The sequence below is a fragment of the Benincasa hispida genome, chromosome 12 (assembly GCF_027475165.1).
Source record: "Benincasa hispida cultivar pf3 chromosome 12, pf3_genome.v1.1, whole genome shotgun sequence".
Taxonomy (NCBI): domain Eukaryota; kingdom Viridiplantae; phylum Streptophyta; class Magnoliopsida; order Cucurbitales; family Cucurbitaceae; genus Benincasa; species Benincasa hispida.
This window is the reverse complement of record NC_143489.1, coordinates 79,939,689-79,956,676: the sequence shown is the minus strand read 5'-3', so window position 1 is coordinate 79,956,676 and position 16,988 is coordinate 79,939,689. Positions and strand designations below refer to the sequence as shown.

Here is a 16,988-nt window from a genome sequence, read left to right as displayed (position 1 = left end):
TGCCTAGTCTTACAATTTAAAGTATTACCACAGATAATGACAAAAAAAAAAAAAAAAAAAAAACAAAACAAAAGAAGAGAAGATATTTTCTATATGAATTACGTAAGGAAGCCATCATGTTGGAACATGACTAAGTTTTGATTAAACTTATTTTTTAAGTAAATTTTTATGGTTCATTTCAATTATAATTTAATAAGTAAAACTATACTTTATGAATATCTTTTTATCTAATAAGAAACAAACTTATGAAAATACCAAGTATAAAGTCTCATTAAAATTTTCATGTGAAAAGGCTAACTGTTTTTTTTTTCTCTCAATAAATCTGACACTTATTTATTTACCTAATAAAATCAATAAAATCATCCATTATTTTTTAACTCTGAACTTTTTGTCTATTTGAACATACATGAACAAATCAAGAGATAGACTTATCTTTCCAGCTTCCAGTATAACAAACTTAATGTTACAAATTTCTTTATTTTTTAGAAAGTTATTGATAAAGTTACAAATTTAATTAGGGATAGAAAGTATGGTAGTTAAAGAATTGAAAGTACTAAAAAAATATTTTTAGTTTATTTTAATCTTTAGAATTTATTAGATAACTATTGTTCAACAACTACAAGTATTTCACCAAAAAAAAAAAAAAGAAAAAGAAAGGAAAAGAAAAAAGAAAAGAAAAGAAAAAAGAACTACAAATCTATCTACGTACCTTTTTTTTTTCTTTTTAATTTTTTAATTTTTGTTTCAATAAAGAAAATTAGAAAATGAGAAAATGAGAAAATCTGCGGCGGCTGTTTTCTTCCCATTTTCCAAAGCAGGATCCAGCAACCAAAAACTGTTTCGTTTCTCTTGCGATTCTTCACTCCCAAATTACGTCACTTCCAAGAACTTTGAATTTCTCCGATCTCCTTCACGGAGCTGCTTCTACTGTAGATGGATGTGAAACGGACTGAGAGCCCCATTTATGCTCGCCAATGGACCAGCGAATCAGGCAGCACTGGTGGCCCCGCATCGCCGGCAATGTCGCCGGCGCGCGGCCACCACGCTCGATCCTCCTCCGTCTCTGGAATTTCCAACATTAAGCGCACACAGAACTTCGCTGCAAAAGCTGCGGCTCAGCGCCTAGCGCAGGTTATGGCTTCTCAGACCGCCGATGACGACGAGGACGATCAGGATGACTTAGGATTTCGTTATAGTGCTCCTCCTCCTATTTCGTTGTCTAGGAATGTTAATAACGGTAGTAGACTTGCTGTTCCTACTGCGAAAACCACTAGATCTCCCTCCCCTGGGGTAAGTTAAATGCGTTATGCTCGAGTCTGATTGAAATACACTGTAACTGAAGCAGACTACTTTGTTTTTCTACTTCTTTTTTCTGCTTCTTTGTACATTGCCTTCTGCTCTCTGTTTCCGACTCAATTTTCCTAGAAGTAGATCTGCTTGGTGTAAATGTTGGTTATATCTGTTTTGAGAAACTTAGTTTGGAATTCCTTTTTAAAAAATACAGATTCAGGATCCTTCCGTTCAAGAATTGAATATCTTTTTGCGTTAAATTAGCAGGTCTTCGTAATAAATGCTCATCTGGTGTTTTACACTCCATTTGCTCTAGAATTTCAATAACAGTATTTTGGGAATAAGACCACAGCTGAGCTGATTTCTGACGATTAATCGAATTTTCCTTTTGCGTCTTCTAATTAGTTAGCCCGGAATTTTTTAGAGGACACTCCTTCAGTTCGTTCCAGTTCCACTGGAAGATCATCAATATCTCACCTTTCACTGCCAGTAGCTCCACCTAAAACAACGCTGAGGACGGCAACTTCCATGCCACCTCTAGATCCGCCTACTCAAAGAGAAAAAAGGTAAATCATTTTGGACTATGAGTAGATTAAAAGATCATATTTGTGGTTTGGACTGTAGGAATTGAATGCAAGTTACTTATCTGGTTTTAATCCCTGTGTTCTATCTTTTGCAGATCTGACGTATATACTCCTCAGTTTTATATTGTTTTTCTCTTTTTTTTGGAATTGAAAGAGAGTTCGAACAAGTAGAATAATGAAGTGGTAGTTTGGGATTTGAAATAAGTTTAAGTAAAAAATAGATAAAAAGAATAGAAACAGACCTTTAAGATTTCTCTAGTTTCCTCAATATATAGGAAAAGAAATATTATTTCTTGCTGTTTGTTGCTTGAAAATCTCCTTGGTAGTTACCTGAGTTTTTGACTAGTTTGATTATCCAGTTCAATTCAATGATTTGTTAATCTGGGTTATGATTAAGTGAAGAGTACGGTTAGAAACTTAAAAATCTTGTTTGCCCTCTTATATTGATGGCTGCCATAACCTATATTTTGCATATGTTGTTCATTCCTGGTATCTGCTGATGAGAGTGGGATAACTCTGTGTATGATAACCATTAGATTATACAACTGAAATATCATGCATCATTTTAAGACTTAGTGATTTGATTGGTAAATCGAATACTGCAGATTCTCATCAGATACAGTGCGTTTTAATACTAAAGATTCAGGAAATCAGCGAGAAGCATCTGCCCTTCGCGATGAAGTATGTCCATTACATAATTTTTTCATAACTGAATGATTTGATTGACTGTGACTGTGAACCAGTATGTATGTCACAATGCCTTTTTCCAGTTTCCAAATATTCAAAATTTTCAATTCTCTGTGCTGTAGCTTGATATTCTACAAGAGGAGAACGAGAACATTCTTGAGAAGGTGCTATGATCTTCATTTTTTTCTTTCTTTTTCACCGGTTCCGAGCATTTTATTTGTGCTTAAGTTTAAATTTGGGCAATGTTTACAGCTCAGGCTTGAGGAAGAGAGATGTAAAGAAGCAGAGACAAGAGTTAGGGAACTTGAGAAGCAGGTAATGGATATATCATTTCAATATAATTTTCATTACTTGTGTTTGTCTTTTTCTTTGCCATGCAGACCTTTTCTCAGCAGCAATTCGGATGTGTATGTACTTTTAATATTTTGTTATGTAGTGAGAAAATAAAAGGAGTATACAGATCTGAGGACAAATAAAAACCTTAAGAGGAAGCATGGTTGTTTCAGAAAATGAAAAAAATTAGCGTGTTAAAATGCCCCCAGCTCTGCTGGAGATTCCCTGCCTGATATGAGAAGTGATAATATGGCCGTCTTGACTCCGTTTAAGAATGCTACTGTGGCTGTAGAACCAATAAGAAAACAAGTGCTGAGTTTTAGATTAGTGAATAAACTGGATTGAAAGGACTAAATGGACAAAAGAAAAAAAGAAAAAGAAAAAGAAAATGGAAAAGGAAATAGAACAATGTACTTCATTGCTGTTCAGGAATGGGTGAGCTTGAGTGACCTGTGGCCAATAGAAGCCTAAGTATAGGTCTTCGAAATCGAAATAGTCTCTGTATTTTGAATTATTTACTTTTGTTTGTTTGCTTTGATGATCTGATTTTGGTCTGAAAATTAATTCCACTTTTGTACCATGGTGGTGACAAAATACATGCGACTGATATGTGTTCCTAAGTTCTCAGGTTGCTGCTCTGGGAGAAGGTGTTTCTTTAGAAGCTAAACTTTTGAGCAGGTCAATGCAAGTTTAAGTTAATTTCATTTGATTATTTTCCTTCCTGATCTGTATAATATGAGGTCTGTGGTATTAATTATGCAGGAAGGAAGCTGCATTACGTCAGAGAGAGGTATTTACAGCACCAGATGTGTAAGATTTATGATCGTGAACATGGGGAAGCTTAGCTCTAACCATTTAAATATTTAATGCATTGAGGGTGCTAGGATGTGACAAATTTTTTCAAAGCTGCCTTGTTAGAATTTTAAAGATTAAATTGTTTATTAATATTTTGTTTGCAGAATGATGGAAGTTCGATCTATATATGATTGTTGGTTCCTATGTATGAAACAACGAAGACTAAAGCATTATGTCTGATTGTACTTTCAATTTCACAGGCTGCACTCAAAGAATCAAAACAATCAAAGGACGGGGGAGACAAGGAAATTGAATCCCTTAAATCTGAAGTTAAGGTTATATTCCTTGCAGCCTTATGACGTCCAGAATACTAACTATAGTTATCTTTTACAGATTTAAAGTAATGCTATCTCTTATTTCTAACTTGAATTAGAAAGAAAAAGAAGAGACTATGAGTGTTGTTCAACACCTTCATGGAGTTGAACATGATGTGAAAGCCCTTCGATCTATGACGCAAAGAATGATTTTGACTCAGAAAGAGATGGTCCGTACTTGCTTTACTTAAAGTAGCTTGTCATGTCAGTTTGCATTTAGAGATGAGTTGTTCAATATTTCTTATTTCAGGAAGAAGTTGTTCTTAAAAGGTGTTGGCTTGCTCGCTACTGGGGCCTGGCTGCAAAATATGGTAAATCAAATGACATGCCTCTTTCATTTGTTACTTTGAATTCTACATAGATCTTTTTCATATGCTGAAGTTCTTAGTTGAATCTAGCAGTTTCTTGTTTTTTGCATTATGTCATCCCGTTGCCAGAAATGTAAATATCATGAAAAATTTTAATCATTTGGAAAATTTTACTTAGACCTCTATCAAGTTATGAACTATTATAGAACCTCAGCCTCCATGTATGTGCGGACCTTTTTACTTGTCTTTTAATTTGGCCAATAGCTTCTTGCAGTTCATTAATCTTACTTGTTGCTTTGCCATATCTATTTTTGCTTTTCAGGCATTTGTATGGATATTGCTGTGACTAAGTACGAACACTGGTCATCTTTAGCACCACTGCCATTTGAGATTGTTATTTCTGCGGGGCAAAAGGCCAAGGAGGAATTTTCTCAAAAAGGCTAGTTCCTTTTTGGTGCTTATACTTTAGTTATTGATCTTCTTGCCACTGCCATCTAAATCAATAACATATTACCCCATCCTGTTATGCCATTTACATTTACCAGGAGACCTGGATCCTGAGAGCAGAAGCAACCTTGTTCCTGATATAAGTGATCTTACCGGAGAAGGAAATATTGAAAGCATGCTATCTGTTGAAATGGGATTGAAAGAACTTGCTTCCTTGAAGGTTTCTTTCTGATACATTACTCTCTCTTCTTTTTTTTGGGCTGGGAACTTCAATCATCAAGTATAAATTCTGTTCTGTACTGTTTCTACTTTCTTTTCTTTTCTTTTCTAAATTATGGTCTTTGTGGTCATCTTGCTATTTCCATTACTGTTTAAATTAAATTTTCGCTTGCTCTGGAAAAACAAAGGTGGAGGAGGCTATTGTGCTTGCTCTGGCCCAGCAGAGGCGTCCAAATTCTGCCCGACAATCTCTCTCAGGTGTGAATTGTTAGTTTGGCATTCATTTTATCATACTCTAATGCTCAATGAGTGAGTCTTTTTTCCCCCCCACCATTGCTATGCTGAAACTGAAAGTAATCAATTTTTGTAAACTTCACTCACTAGGCTAATATTTAGGTTTTCTCAACCCAGTTCAACGTAGGAATGAACCAAAATAGTTTTGGATAGAAATGAGTCTCCATGGAGCATGAGCGCCCCCCCTTTTTATCTCCCTTTAACTATTCTTCTGTGTGCTAAATAAAAACTATCCTAAATGTTTTTTTCTTAAAAAAAAAAATAATAAATTAAAGTTTTCCCTTCTACGAACAAGTTTTAACCTCGTCCCTGCTTTGGACCTCATGTAATCTTTTGATTGACATTTCTAAATTTACCGTGCTGGCTTGTCTAATTTGCCTTGCTTGAGTATGCTTGCTTCTAGTCATCCCTCCATTTTGTTTTTGTTTTTGTTCTGCTTTATCTTTTTACTCCAATAAATGCTACTGTTTCTTATCTACTAAAGAAAACTTAAGGCAAGACTGTAGGGGGATTTTGGTTACTCGTCTTATTGAGCATTCTCGGTATAAGTCAATTCCTCTTTTGAACCCATACTTGCATCCAAATTCTCACTATAGTTGATCATGAAGACAAATTATTCTCATTGTTCCAGTTATTATGGAATCTTAACTTTGCTCGTGGATCTTTTTAATGTCTTCAATTTCTATTTTGAACATGACCATTTATCAGTTTGTTCGGTGTAAATCTATAATGCTATTGCAAATGCCATTCAGTCAATTGCAGCCGCAAATGTTTCCCTTTTGTTGTAACTCGTAAGCATTCCAGTCATAAATAATTTTAGATTTCTGGAGGTGTTTGTAGATAGGTTATTTGATGAGAAACGTGGTTAATGTTGTTTTAGTGAAAGCTTTTTCTGATCTTTGAATCTGTATGATAACATAGAAGAGATATGTTATAGCCAATTCCTCCAGAGATGCATGAATTACAAACTTTAAAGTACTAATTCTGGCACTTGGTAGTATTTTTTGCTGAATACTTTCCAAATCATTTTAATGTTGCAGATATGAAACCGCCAGTTGATCCCAAGTTCATGGAGGCATTTGGTATGTCGTTTTTGTTGCCAGTCACTTTTTGACAGTACTCAATTTTGAAAGTGATAGAGTTTGCTACGCTTAATGTTTAATTCTGTGAATTTGATAATAAGCAGGACTGCATTTCATTTCTATGAGATGCTAATAGACTAATACTTTTCTATTTATGCTGTATTGTTTAATTTTGAAGCATGAAGCAGTAGTTGAGCATGTACGGAACCTTTTTATATATTCTTTATCACTTTAATATTCGGTCAGTGTTCTATTTCAGAATTGAGCCCAGAGGAATCTGAAGATGTTCTTTTCAAAGAGGTCCTTTCATTTTCCCTAATTTGTTCTCTTTTACGTAACATAATTTGCTCTTGCATGTCATAAAAGTGGTGTTTTTGAATGGTTAGTACATTGCTATCCCTGTTAAAAATTTCTTTCTTAGCACACCAAAATACAAAAACGCCCTTCATAGGATATATGCACATGCTTCCTGTCCGTTAATGAGAGCAACTCTTTTTAACCTTTGTCTGGTCATAGCACCTTTCTTCAGACGTTCTCAGTTCTTTTTTGCAAGCCTTATCGACTAGATGAAAGCAACAATTCCTTCCATCAGGTCGCAAATATTCTGGCTTTCTTGTCACTCAAAACGATTTAACTGTTATGTTTTGTACTAACATTTAATGTATATGATGGTCGGAGGGAATACTTTTGAGGTGCCATCAGAATTTTCTACATTTGAAATCAGGAAGATGAGGGAAATTACTTCACCATCTCTTCCTTTGAAGAAAACAAACTTTCATTAGGAAAAAAAAAAAAAAAAAACCCTCTCACCCTTGCCGGCAAGGTCTCGGATTATATTGGGCCATTGATTTTACTATTTGGCACTGCTACGTTCTGATAAGAGAAACAATTAACATTGTTGGTGGTTATCTGGAATCAGAAACAGTAGGCTTGTTGTCTAGTCCCTGGAGAAATGTGGTTGTTCCAAATAATCTTTGTCGAGCACCTTCGTACAAGCTGTCTATGTTATAATCTTCGGGTGGTAAATGAGTGGAACTGCTATGACCTTATGCTACGTTTACACTTTGATACTGATAACTGAATAAAAAGTGTGATTGTGTGATCAAAATAATTTCCACTGCTCTTAAATATCTGTACTGCATGCTTAATGTCATAAAAGCAATCTGATATACATGTGAGATATTCGTGGTTTCCAGGCATGGCTTACATATTTTTGGAGAAGAGCCAAAGCTCATGGTATTGAAGAGGATATTGCAAAAGAACGACTTCAGTTTTGGATTAGTCGTAGTGCTCACTCTCCTTCATCACATGATGCGGTTGAGGGTAAGTTTTGAAAAACTCGATGACTTGACTTTTCTGGGATAGACTTATATATATCATATGCTGGTCTCCTTTCGTTTTCTTACCTTCCTCTTCCTTTTTTCCCCCTTTGTGTGTGTGAACGCCAATTTTCAGTTGAGCAAGGCCTCATAGAGCTCAGGAAGTTGGGAATTGAGCATAGAATGTGGGAAGCATCACGTAAAGAAAGCGCTTGAACTTGATGACATGGTCTTTGACAGGGGTCTCCTATCATGTTCTACATATATTTATGTACCTTCTTTCTCCTAATATAATATAAATCTCACGCACTGGACCTATTGATATGAAATTCACTTTCCGCATTTTAGAGGGGGAAGAAAAAAAATCACTTCCTGGTTCAATTACACAATTTGCTATCCTGGGAAAGAAATAAGAAGTTAGTTGATAGGTCTAGCTGGGTAGGAAAGTCTGTTCTGGTGGTTTAGGTTATATACATTTGTGAATTCGCAGTTGACTAATCAGTTCATGTTCCATCAGAATAGGAAGTTTGAGAGCCGGAAGCAAAGCTACTTTGCGGTGATTTTACAAGTTCTAGAGTTCTAATAATTTCATTGGAACAAACTCAGCTTACACTATCAAATCACCAGTAATCATTGCTAGAATATTTCCCCTGTTTGAAGTGGTGGAATCTGTTCGAATCCGTAATGACTACATCCCAACCTACCTCCAAGGAGACCTCATTAGCAAACTCATGGCGGTCCTCACATGCTCTGATGTTCTTGACAACCAGGATGGGAGCTTTTCATGGCAAGGATATGATCCCATACGCAATGGCACCAGAGGTTGTTCTTCTCTATCAGGAAAACCACAATGCCAAATCCTCCTGTTTTAAGTGTGGTCTCGTCTCGGCATACTTGCCTTCGAATCTTAACTCCAGTTTTGAGTATATCTGTTCCGTTTGAGGATGGTGTCGATCGCCTATTATGAACTGGTGCGTCAAGCTTTTAACAGCAATCCAACTGCAGCTGAGTTCCTTCTTCAAGTTTTTCTCTCACCCATTGTCTTTCTTATATGAGCAGCTTCTTTTCATATCCCAAATGCAGCATACAAATTAAACATGGTTACAAAACGGGTTGCGTCCTCTGGATCCAGTTGAAGGAGGTTTTCAGCTGCAATTTTCTCAATCTCGAGGTTCTTGTTGTTGATCCGTATACAGTACTCAGAATCCAAAATCTGCCTGCCTTCTCTTACCAAGCTTGAATGGCTGCAAACAGTCAGTACTTCAATAATTGTTACAGCATTTGACCGAACACCAGAAAATTAATAAAAACTAATTTGATTTTTAATATTAATTAATAGAAAATCATTATAGATGACAAAAAAATGAGCTTAAATGAAAACTCAGGAATAAGATTTTGAAATATATGACCAAATAAAAACTAAACAAAATTTAGAGGTAAAGATGTATAGTCTTGAAATGTAGGGGATCAAATGGGAAACTAAACTCAAAACTCATAGATAAAAGTGTGATGCTTTGACACACTCAACCAAATGGAAATCATACTCAAAATTCAAAGACTTAATAGTATCCCTTGGATTAATAAATTTCTAATGTTTTTTTTTTACTTGGTGACTTAAGCTTTAAAAATGTCTAATAGATCATTGAAAAATTAATTTTGTATCTAATGGGCCTTTGAGCTTCACTGTTGTTTAATACATTTTATTATTATTATTTTTTTAAAACATCAACTATTGTTTTAGATATAAAATTAATCTGTCCGATGGGATCTTATATTTTCAATTTTATATTTAATATGGCCGATTTTTTTTTTAAAAAAGTGAAATAAATAAAAAATATATTAGACATAAATTTAAGAATTTAGAGATCTATTAGACACAATGTTAAAAAATCTATTGATTAGAAAATCAAAATTTAAGAGACCATTATAAAGTTCTGAGGCAAAATAACATAAAATTGACTTCTTCTTCTTCTTCTTCTTTTTTTTTTTTTGAATACAAATGAATATGAAGATTCAAACTGTTAGTGTAGGCTAATTATTGCTTAGCTATTACTTCGTCATTAAAACCACTAATAATCTGGATCCATTTGGTAATCATTTCGTTTTTTGTTTAAGAAAAGTAAATCTATTTTCTCCACATTTTTTACAATTTGCATCTTTGTAGTTAAACCTATTTACTCCCTATTATTTTAGAATGATTTGCATATTTGTTAAGTACGATGGTTAAATTCAAAGCAAATTTTTAAAAACTATTTTTTTAGTCTTCAAAATTTAGTTTAGTCTTTTAAATTATTGGTATAAAGTAGAAAATAAATAAAGAAATTTAGAGATGGGAGTGGTATATATAAGCTTAATTTTTTAAAAAATTAAGAAAACTAAATGGTCAGTAAAGGAGCTCCTAACTTTTGAAAAACCTGTGAATTCTCATTCTCAGGGGTCTTGGGCCCTAAATTGCAAGGAGATGTGGACTGGACCATAAACCTGTGTTTCTTCAACTGAGTCTCCTAAGCTTTTCTCAAATAGCCATGGATTATGCGATCTGTTACTCTTCAAATTCGCCTCAGCTCTGGGCATTTTGGCTGTTTTATGTATATTTGATCAGGAATAGGATGGAAAAGTTCTTCTCAGTGCGGCAAATCCACACTCACTGCGACTCTTCCCACTCAATCATGCTTGTTTCCGGGCCTCCTTCCTGGTACTGACCCATAATCCCTCTCTCGCTTCTTCTTCGTTCCTTTGAATTCATTCTAGTTTCCCTCAAATTTTGCAGCGGAAAAACCTCCTTGCTTTTTCAGTTCGCTTTTAATTTGGGTCTGAAGGGCAATGTCACCTTCATCTGCAACCGCCGCAAATTAGAAAACAAACCTCCATATCTCTCTCAGGTATCTCGCTCACTTTCTCTGTTTCTGTCTCTTTCTGTAATGGTTATATTGAATAGCATAGAATGTTGCACATTTTCTGAACCTTGGGGCCCTTTCGGGTTAACATTCAGGGAGTTGATCCAACATCCGAAACCTTTCAGCGCATACAAATGAAGTCGGTGAACGTTTCATTCTTTATCCTAAATGGGGATTTCATATTCGATGATTGCGTACTTTTGCCCTTCCTCAGTTGTTTTACCTGAACCTGTATTCGCTAATTCTGAATTCCAAGGTATTTGGAGGACGACGAAGGAATTAAGAAGTACTTCTCTGCGTTTCACCTGCATCGCACACTTCCTGTGGCGGTTGTTATTGATGATTTTGGGGATTTTTTCGAGGAAAGGTCTTCAAATTTCCCATACTTTTTATCTTTCTAACGGTGCATTCTTTTTATAAGTTTTTATTTCTCTCTTTTCACTTTTTCATCTATTTAACAGGCGATGTCAAGATAAATATGCCAATCCTCGCGGAAGAGACTTAGCAATGGTTAGAACATTAGCTCTTTGTCACAATGCCGTGAGCCTAGCAAAGTAGGTTTGCATATGTCAGAACGTTCTGTGAATGAATTAATCTCTTCTATTACATCTACACCCTCTTCTGTGCTGCTTATAACTTGGAAGATTTTTCAGTCCAAGTAGGCCTTGCCAGCTTGTTTTGTCTGATGCATACCATGGAGAGTCCCCAAGGTTGATATTCATATATAAGAGATGGGTTCCAACCATTTTCACCATAACAGGTTAGTTTGAGCTGACTGCCTGCTCAACCTAAATTCAAAGCAGAAATCCCATTGCTTTTTGTTATTCGTGTTTTACATGGTAATTTCAGAAACAGAACATAAGTGGAGCAAACTGATTGTGTGGCCTTCATGAGGTTAACTGGTGTGCCATGTTGATCTTTTCTTAGTGAATTAATTTTGGTTTATGTTGAAGGTGATGGGTTTGGTTGGTTCACCCTGAGAAGTATTAACAATTGCGGAAATGATTGTTGTTTGAGGGCTAGAAGTGCAAAGTATTCGATTGCTCTTCAGTTCCTGAGTTTGGAGGAAATTTCTGAAGACAGTAGTGAACAGTGAATATCTTGGCAGCTTGAGCAATTTATTTGTAAGTACGTCTGTTGACCTATTCTTTTCGGGACTTATATGCGTTGTTAGTCTTGATATATTAGTATTTGTTTTTAAAGAACAATCTTCTGATATCAGTTTCTATATTATATAATATTAACGTCTATATAAGATAACTTTTGTGATGGATGATTAATTGTCATCTGTATATTCTTACCAATTAATCAAGTTTTTGATATGTCAATCTTGAATACAGCTTGAAATTCTTTCTGTTTTCCCACTAAACGAGCAAGCAGTTTGAGTACTGTTTATGAAAGTTGCTTCTGTTTTTCTATTGCCATAGCTTGCATTTATCTGAGAATAGATGATGTTTATGTTCTTTCAGAATATCAAGTATTGATCAGCATTGAAGAACTTTGTAGTCTATTAATCATTTACAAGCATAAGAGAAAGTCAGCAAAGGAGAGAAGAAAAGAAAAAAAGAAAGTAAAAGAAAACAACTGAAAGGTGACCTATAGGCTCAATCCTTGTTTATATGTACTAGTTCCCAATAAGATTTTCTTCTAGTAAACTCCTTTTTGATACTCTGGATCACAGAATTCACCACCCAGATCATCACAGGCCTCCGCTGGAAAGACTCTGTAGTAATCATTCAAAAACAAGGATATTAATGCATATAGAAGTATGAAATAGTGTTGTTTCATAGGAAATAAATTAGTAGAGGATGAAAGGTCCAATGGATTGTTGTGTTAGAGATCTTACGTCTTGGGACTGTCATATTGTAGATACTCTCTATCAACTGGCTCTGTAACACTACCCTGTTTTTTGGCCTCTGGTTTTAGCTTTACTTCAGGATACATTTCCACATCACAAGCTTCACCTCCAACAGTATCACAAGCCTCTGCTGGGAAAACACTGTAAAAACAGACACAAGAGTAAATGAAGGTACTGAATCAGACGTATTGTAGGGTAACAACAAGAAATAAAATGAATTGGCTTACGAGGAGATGGAGCTGTAGTCAACAGTTGAAGGGTCTTGTCCGACGGCACTTGCCTTTGCTTTTAGGATGGGTCGTTGAGTTTGAGAAGTGGGGTGCCTTCCAATGGACCTAGATCGGACTGAGAACGCCATTGATTTGGCTGTGGGTGGGAGGAGGGAGCATGATGATGGAGTTGCTACGGAAAGAGCTGCCTGCAACTGCATAATGAAGATTGGTTTGGTCTGCTGCGAAGTTGATGCTTGGATGTATCTTTAGAGTAGAATTCAGATTTATAAGGTTAAACAGATAAAGATGGCAAGATATCTCGTGACTGGATAAGGTTATAGACCAATAATTTAGAGGTGAAAGCTACGTTCTTTCCCCCTAAAGAAACGAGTGGTTGTGAAGGTTTGAATGGATGTATTATTGTTATATTTCTTGTCTCTTTATCTACCATTTCTTGATATTTCTCATATCAGGAACTTTCTCGAAGCGAATCCAAAGATATATTTTGATTCTGTTAATCTTTGTTAAATTGCTTAAATACCTGAGAACTTGCCTCATTTGAAGCATGCTTGTAATGTAGATCATTTACAATTCTCTCTAGGATATATTTGTTTAGTGGAGCCAAGATACAAATCGCTTTTAGGTAGGCTGTTGGCTAGTCAATTTGGTTCCATACTAAAGCTGAAATCAACTTTTCAAATCAATTAAAATTCTAAAATCGTAATGACCCACATCAAATTTTAACTTGCATGTCAATTGCAGAAAAGAAACAATATTATGACAAACATTTGGTTTTTCATCCTTAAGTATTACTAAAAGACTGTCCAAGAAAAAGAAAAGTTCTATAATGACGAAGGCATTGTTAGGGAGGTGCAGTATGTGAGACAGGCGATAGGTAAGACACATTTTTTGGTCAGAGTATGGCTGAGCTGCTGCTATTATGGAGCATGTTTGGTTGGGCTTGGGGTCCCACATAAGGGTATGAGTTTTGAGTACAAGGACAAACTCAAATTAATGCCACCCCCCTTAAAGACCTTGCCTTTGCAGTTTGGCCCCTCCCCTTTTCTTCTTTCTTTCCATCAACTTTATCTGCAATCAATGGTGGCCGGAGAATATGCTTACAACTACTTTAAAAGCTCTGTAATTGAGTCAACATCACAAGTAATTCATCGCTGCAAGGTCTGTCCTCAGCCAATTCTGATGTGCACACACCAGCAATTCTCAATGCCAACACCATCTCTTCTTCTTCTTCTTCCATTCCTTCTCCTCTAATGCTTTTATCTAGAACTTCTCGTGGCTCCACTGATTGCTCAAGCCACCGCCCTAAACTTCCCCCACTGCCACTGCCACTGCCATCCCCTCTATCTGACGATGCCTGCTCAGTCTCCGATGGATCTCTACCGGTTAACAGAACTCTCAGTATAACCCCAAAGCTATAGATGTCACTTTTGTCAGTAAACCTGTTTCAAGATGAACACCACCAAACCATTCAACATATGTCTCCTGTCGTGGATTAAGCATGTAAACTATAAGTTTCTTATCTAGAAAGCAAAGGAGTGTGATCATTAATGCAGAGAGAGAAAATGAGATTATTAAAAGCTTTAAATTCACTTCTCAGACATTGAATATCAGTTAGAAATGGCTAATTTGCCAATGGCCCAATGCAACGTGAGTACAGAGCATTACTGAAACAACTTTGTGGGGTTTAAGAGGATTTACCTGGAGTTGTTAAGACACTCGGGAGCAGTGTACAAAGAAGCTGGAGTATGAAAATCAGGGATGAGATTTGTTAACCCAAAATCAGCCAATCTTGGTTCGAACTCTGCATCCAACAGCACATTTGAAGGCTTCAAATTGCAGTGAAGAATTCGAGGGTTGCATTCAAAATGAAGAAACTGAAGCCCTCTAGCAATCCCAACGGCAATTCGCAGCCGAACTTCCCATTTGAGTTCCAGTTGATTCTCTCTCACTTTCCTCATTGCATCCTCAAGAGACCCAGTAGCCACAAAGTCATAAACCAAGCAGCAGCTTCCTATTTCGCTGACGTAAGCCCTTAAACTCATCACATTCCGATGCTTCAAACCACCCAGCACCGCCATCTGCTGCTGCATCCGCCGCCGTGTCTCCCTCCTTCCACATTGAATGGGTTCGAGCCTCTTCACAGTCACCGTGAACCCATTCGCGAGAATCGCCCTGTAGCACTTCCCATTTGGGCTGGAACTCGAACCCAACAACTGGGTTTGGTTCAGCAGCGCTGATTGAAGAGCATGGGCGTCGATTTTTGGGCAAAAAATTAGGGGTCCTTCGAGAAGTGGGGTTCTGTTTAGGTAATCCAGAAGGCTGCGAATGAACAAAACAGAGAGAAAAGCGGCAGTGAGTCCAGTGACGACCCCTAAGGCGACGCTGAGAAGAATCCTTTGAAACCCATATTTGAAATGGGAGGTTTTAGGAAATGGCACGAAATGCTGGGAGGAGCCGACAATGGCGTCGGTTTGAACTCCGCAGTTCGCACCAGAAAAGAAGGGAAAGCAAAATAGGAATAGGAAGAGAAGAGTGTGGATGGTGAAAGTAAAGAAGGCCATTAAGAGAAGCTTCGACTCAGGCGGAAATGGCGGATTTGGGTAAAAGCTGGAATGGTATTGTTGTTTGAATGGGGATTATTAAATAACAAGTGTATACAGAGAAGGACGATCCTCATTTCTGTAATCCAAAAGGACAAATTTCACGGAGCCCTCAAATCCATATTTTGTTTCGATTAAGGGCCTTTTCTTTGGCTCCACATTACCAACTTTCAAACTCGGAAGAGCATTTCCATTACAACATACCTAAACTCCATTTTTACATCTCGTTTCTGTATTTACTGAAATATATTTTTTGGGAAAAATATTATTTTACACCAAAGGGTTAAAGGATATCAATTAAAAAAATTTAAACTTTAAACTTTCCCCCTCGATTATGGTTATTACACAAAGGAGTCCTTTCGTTTAAGATTTTATGTATGAATTTTATTAACATAAATTATATTTGTATTTAATTTATGAAATTAAACATGAAAATCTTATATAATTTTAATAGATTAATTTATTAAACAATAAATATCTTTCAATATATAGGTAAAAATTAATTGACTAAGAATCAATATTAATTTTAATTATAAATATTTAAAAATTGAATTAACTTATAATTAAAATTAACCAATTATTATGTTTAAGGAATGTCATATTAATTACAATCTAATCATTTTTATATTAAATAAATTCAACATTATTAATTTCGATTTTAATTAAATAATATAAGAAATTATATTTTAATAAATAATATATTATATAAAAAGTGAAAAATGAGATAAAAATATGATATATTAATAAAGAATACTATTTTTTTTTTTTTATAAATATGACATGTTAATATGAATGAAGTAATATAAATTAATCAGAATAAATAATTAACTTATTATAAATAATCAATAATGAAAGATCAAATTAAAATTAATCTCAATAAATAATTGTTTGATTATTAAAAACAACAAAGTAACTAATTATTGTTATTGAAAAATGAATTTTTGTACTAACTAAATTTATCTTATCTTAACTTATTAAATATATTTAATATATTGTTGGCTAATTAATTACTAATTTATGTAAAAAAATAATTGCATTCATTTAATAAAATTTTACCGTAAAAATAAGAAGTAAATATTTTAATAGATTATTTTTTATTTTTAAAAATAAATATTAATATTAATTTATTAAATTAATATTAATTAATTATATTCCAAATGAAATTATATATAAAATGTAAAAGAGAAGAAAAGAAAAAACCTACTATTTGGAAAGGAAATAGAAAACCGGAAAATGAAAACGTTTGGGAATAAGCTATTCTTAGATAAAAAATTGAAAACTATGAAACAAAGATGAGATTTGGATGCCTCAATTTTCATACAGAAAATCCTCCAACCAAAAGAGGAAGGATTCAAGGCGGGTAATGAGAGTAGTCATATAGCATGTACATGTTTCTTTGTCTCATTCCTATTTAGAATAAAAATACTCTTCTTCTTGGATACTAGATTGAAGGGCATCAAGTCATATTTGTTTTGATAAATAAAAAATGATTAACACCACAATGCAAATAATATTGCTGTTATTTTACCTAATCAACAGCAATTTGTTGCTGAAATAATTGCCGATGAAGCTTACAGAAGATTTTGTTCTACATGATGTCGTATACATGTCGGATTTTAAGTACAACCTTCTATCCACCAATGCCCTATTAAAGGACAAAGAAATATT

General features: G+C 35.1%; 4 protein-coding genes across 6 annotated transcripts; 2 read left to right on the top strand and 2 right to left on the bottom strand.

Moving 5' to 3' along the window:
- The first annotated feature begins 709 nt into the window (after positions 1–709).
- LOC120092704 (myosin) lies at positions 710–8,300 on the top strand. Its single transcript, XM_039050856.2, has 17 exons — positions 710–1,290; positions 1,696–1,856; positions 2,480–2,555; positions 2,684–2,725; positions 2,814–2,876; positions 3,523–3,572; positions 3,657–3,684; positions 3,950–4,024; positions 4,123–4,233; positions 4,314–4,374; positions 4,694–4,810; positions 4,917–5,038; positions 5,226–5,295; positions 6,372–6,413; positions 6,673–6,713; positions 7,610–7,736; positions 7,869–8,300. The coding sequence occupies exons 1-17, from the start codon at positions 934–936 to the stop codon at positions 7,946–7,948; spliced, it is 1,623 nt and encodes a 540-aa protein (XP_038906784.1). The 5' UTR covers positions 710–933; the 3' UTR covers positions 7,949–8,300.
- A 551-nt stretch (positions 8,301–8,851) lies between these two features.
- On the top strand, positions 8,852–12,317 carry LOC120092706 (tRNA dimethylallyltransferase). 3 transcript variants are annotated; one of them, XM_090308478.1, is made up of 9 exons: positions 8,852–8,985; positions 10,167–10,427; positions 10,503–10,614; positions 10,725–10,768; positions 10,886–10,996; positions 11,091–11,183; positions 11,283–11,389; positions 11,583–11,753; positions 12,099–12,317. In XM_090308478.1, the coding sequence occupies exons 2-8, from the start codon at positions 10,258–10,260 to the stop codon at positions 11,723–11,725; spliced, it is 780 nt and encodes a 259-aa protein (XP_090164604.1). In that variant the 5' UTR covers positions 8,852–8,985; positions 10,167–10,257; the 3' UTR covers positions 11,726–11,753; positions 12,099–12,317. The 3 variants fall into 3 exon arrangements, with proteins under 3 accessions (XP_090164604.1, XP_090164605.1, XP_038906787.1); XM_090308479.1 differs by having other exon boundaries at positions 11,583–11,757; XM_039050859.2 differs by lacking the exon at positions 12,099–12,317 and having other exon boundaries at positions 11,479–11,663.
- LOC120092707 (light-regulated protein, chloroplastic-like) lies at positions 12,120–12,942 on the bottom strand. The gene is made up of 3 exons (XM_039050860.2): positions 12,715–12,942; positions 12,476–12,628; positions 12,120–12,352 (listed from the first exon to the last, which is right to left on the bottom strand). Exons 1-3 carry the CDS (start codon positions 12,915–12,917, stop codon positions 12,277–12,279), a joined length of 432 nt encoding a protein of 143 aa, XP_038906788.1. The 5' UTR covers positions 12,918–12,942; the 3' UTR covers positions 12,120–12,276.
- A 433-nt stretch (positions 12,943–13,375) lies between these two features.
- On the bottom strand, positions 13,376–15,440 carry LOC120092705 (inactive leucine-rich repeat receptor-like protein kinase CORYNE). The gene is made up of 2 exons (XM_039050857.2): positions 14,419–15,440; positions 13,376–14,159 (listed from the first exon to the last, which is right to left on the bottom strand). The coding sequence occupies exons 1-2, from the start codon at positions 15,279–15,281 to the stop codon at positions 13,829–13,831; spliced, it is 1,194 nt and encodes a 397-aa protein (XP_038906785.1). The 5' UTR covers positions 15,282–15,440; the 3' UTR covers positions 13,376–13,828.
- Positions 15,441–16,988: the final 1,548 nt, after the last annotated feature.

What these genes read in the sequence shown, in the direction of transcription:
- LOC120092704 (XM_039050856.2), top strand. Translation starts at nt 934, where the DNA reads ATGGATGTGAAACGGACTGAGAGCCCCATTTATGCTCGCCAATGGACC. An exon ending in TTAGGGAACTTGAGAAGCAG is followed by an intron (nt 2,877 to 3,522) that starts GTAATGGATATA and finishes CTAAGTTCTCAG; the next exon opens with GTTGCTGCTCTGGGAGAAGG. An exon ending in GAAGCTAAACTTTTGAGCAG is followed by an intron (nt 3,573 to 3,656) that starts GTCAATGCAAGT and finishes TTAATTATGCAG; the next exon opens with GAAGGAAGCTGCATTACGTC.
- LOC120092705 (XM_039050857.2), bottom strand. Translation starts at nt 15,281, where the DNA reads ATGGCCTTCTTTACTTTCACCATCCACACTCTTCTCTTCCTATTCCTA. An exon ending in GAGTGTCTTAACAACTCCAG is followed by an intron (nt 14,160 to 14,418) that starts GTAAATCCTCTT and finishes ATCTTGAAACAG; the next exon opens with GTTTACTGACAAAAGTGACA.
- LOC120092706 (XM_090308478.1), top strand. Translation starts at nt 10,258, where the DNA reads ATGGATTATGCGATCTGTTACTCTTCAAATTCGCCTCAGCTCTGGGCA. An exon ending in AACCTCCATATCTCTCTCAG is followed by an intron (nt 10,615 to 10,724) that starts GTATCTCGCTCA and finishes GTTAACATTCAG; the next exon opens with GGAGTTGATCCAACATCCGA. An exon ending in AATGCCGTGAGCCTAGCAAA is followed by an intron (nt 11,184 to 11,282) that starts GTAGGTTTGCAT and finishes AAGATTTTTCAG; the next exon opens with TCCAAGTAGGCCTTGCCAGC.
- LOC120092707 (XM_039050860.2), bottom strand. Translation starts at nt 12,917, where the DNA reads ATGCAGTTGCAGGCAGCTCTTTCCGTAGCAACTCCATCATCATGCTCC. An exon ending in GACTACAGCTCCATCTCCTC is followed by an intron (nt 12,629 to 12,714) that starts GTAAGCCAATTC and finishes CTGTTTTTACAG; the next exon opens with TGTTTTCCCAGCAGAGGCTT. An exon ending in CAATATGACAGTCCCAAGAC is followed by an intron (nt 12,353 to 12,475) that starts GTAAGATCTCTA and finishes TGATTACTACAG; the next exon opens with AGTCTTTCCAGCGGAGGCCT.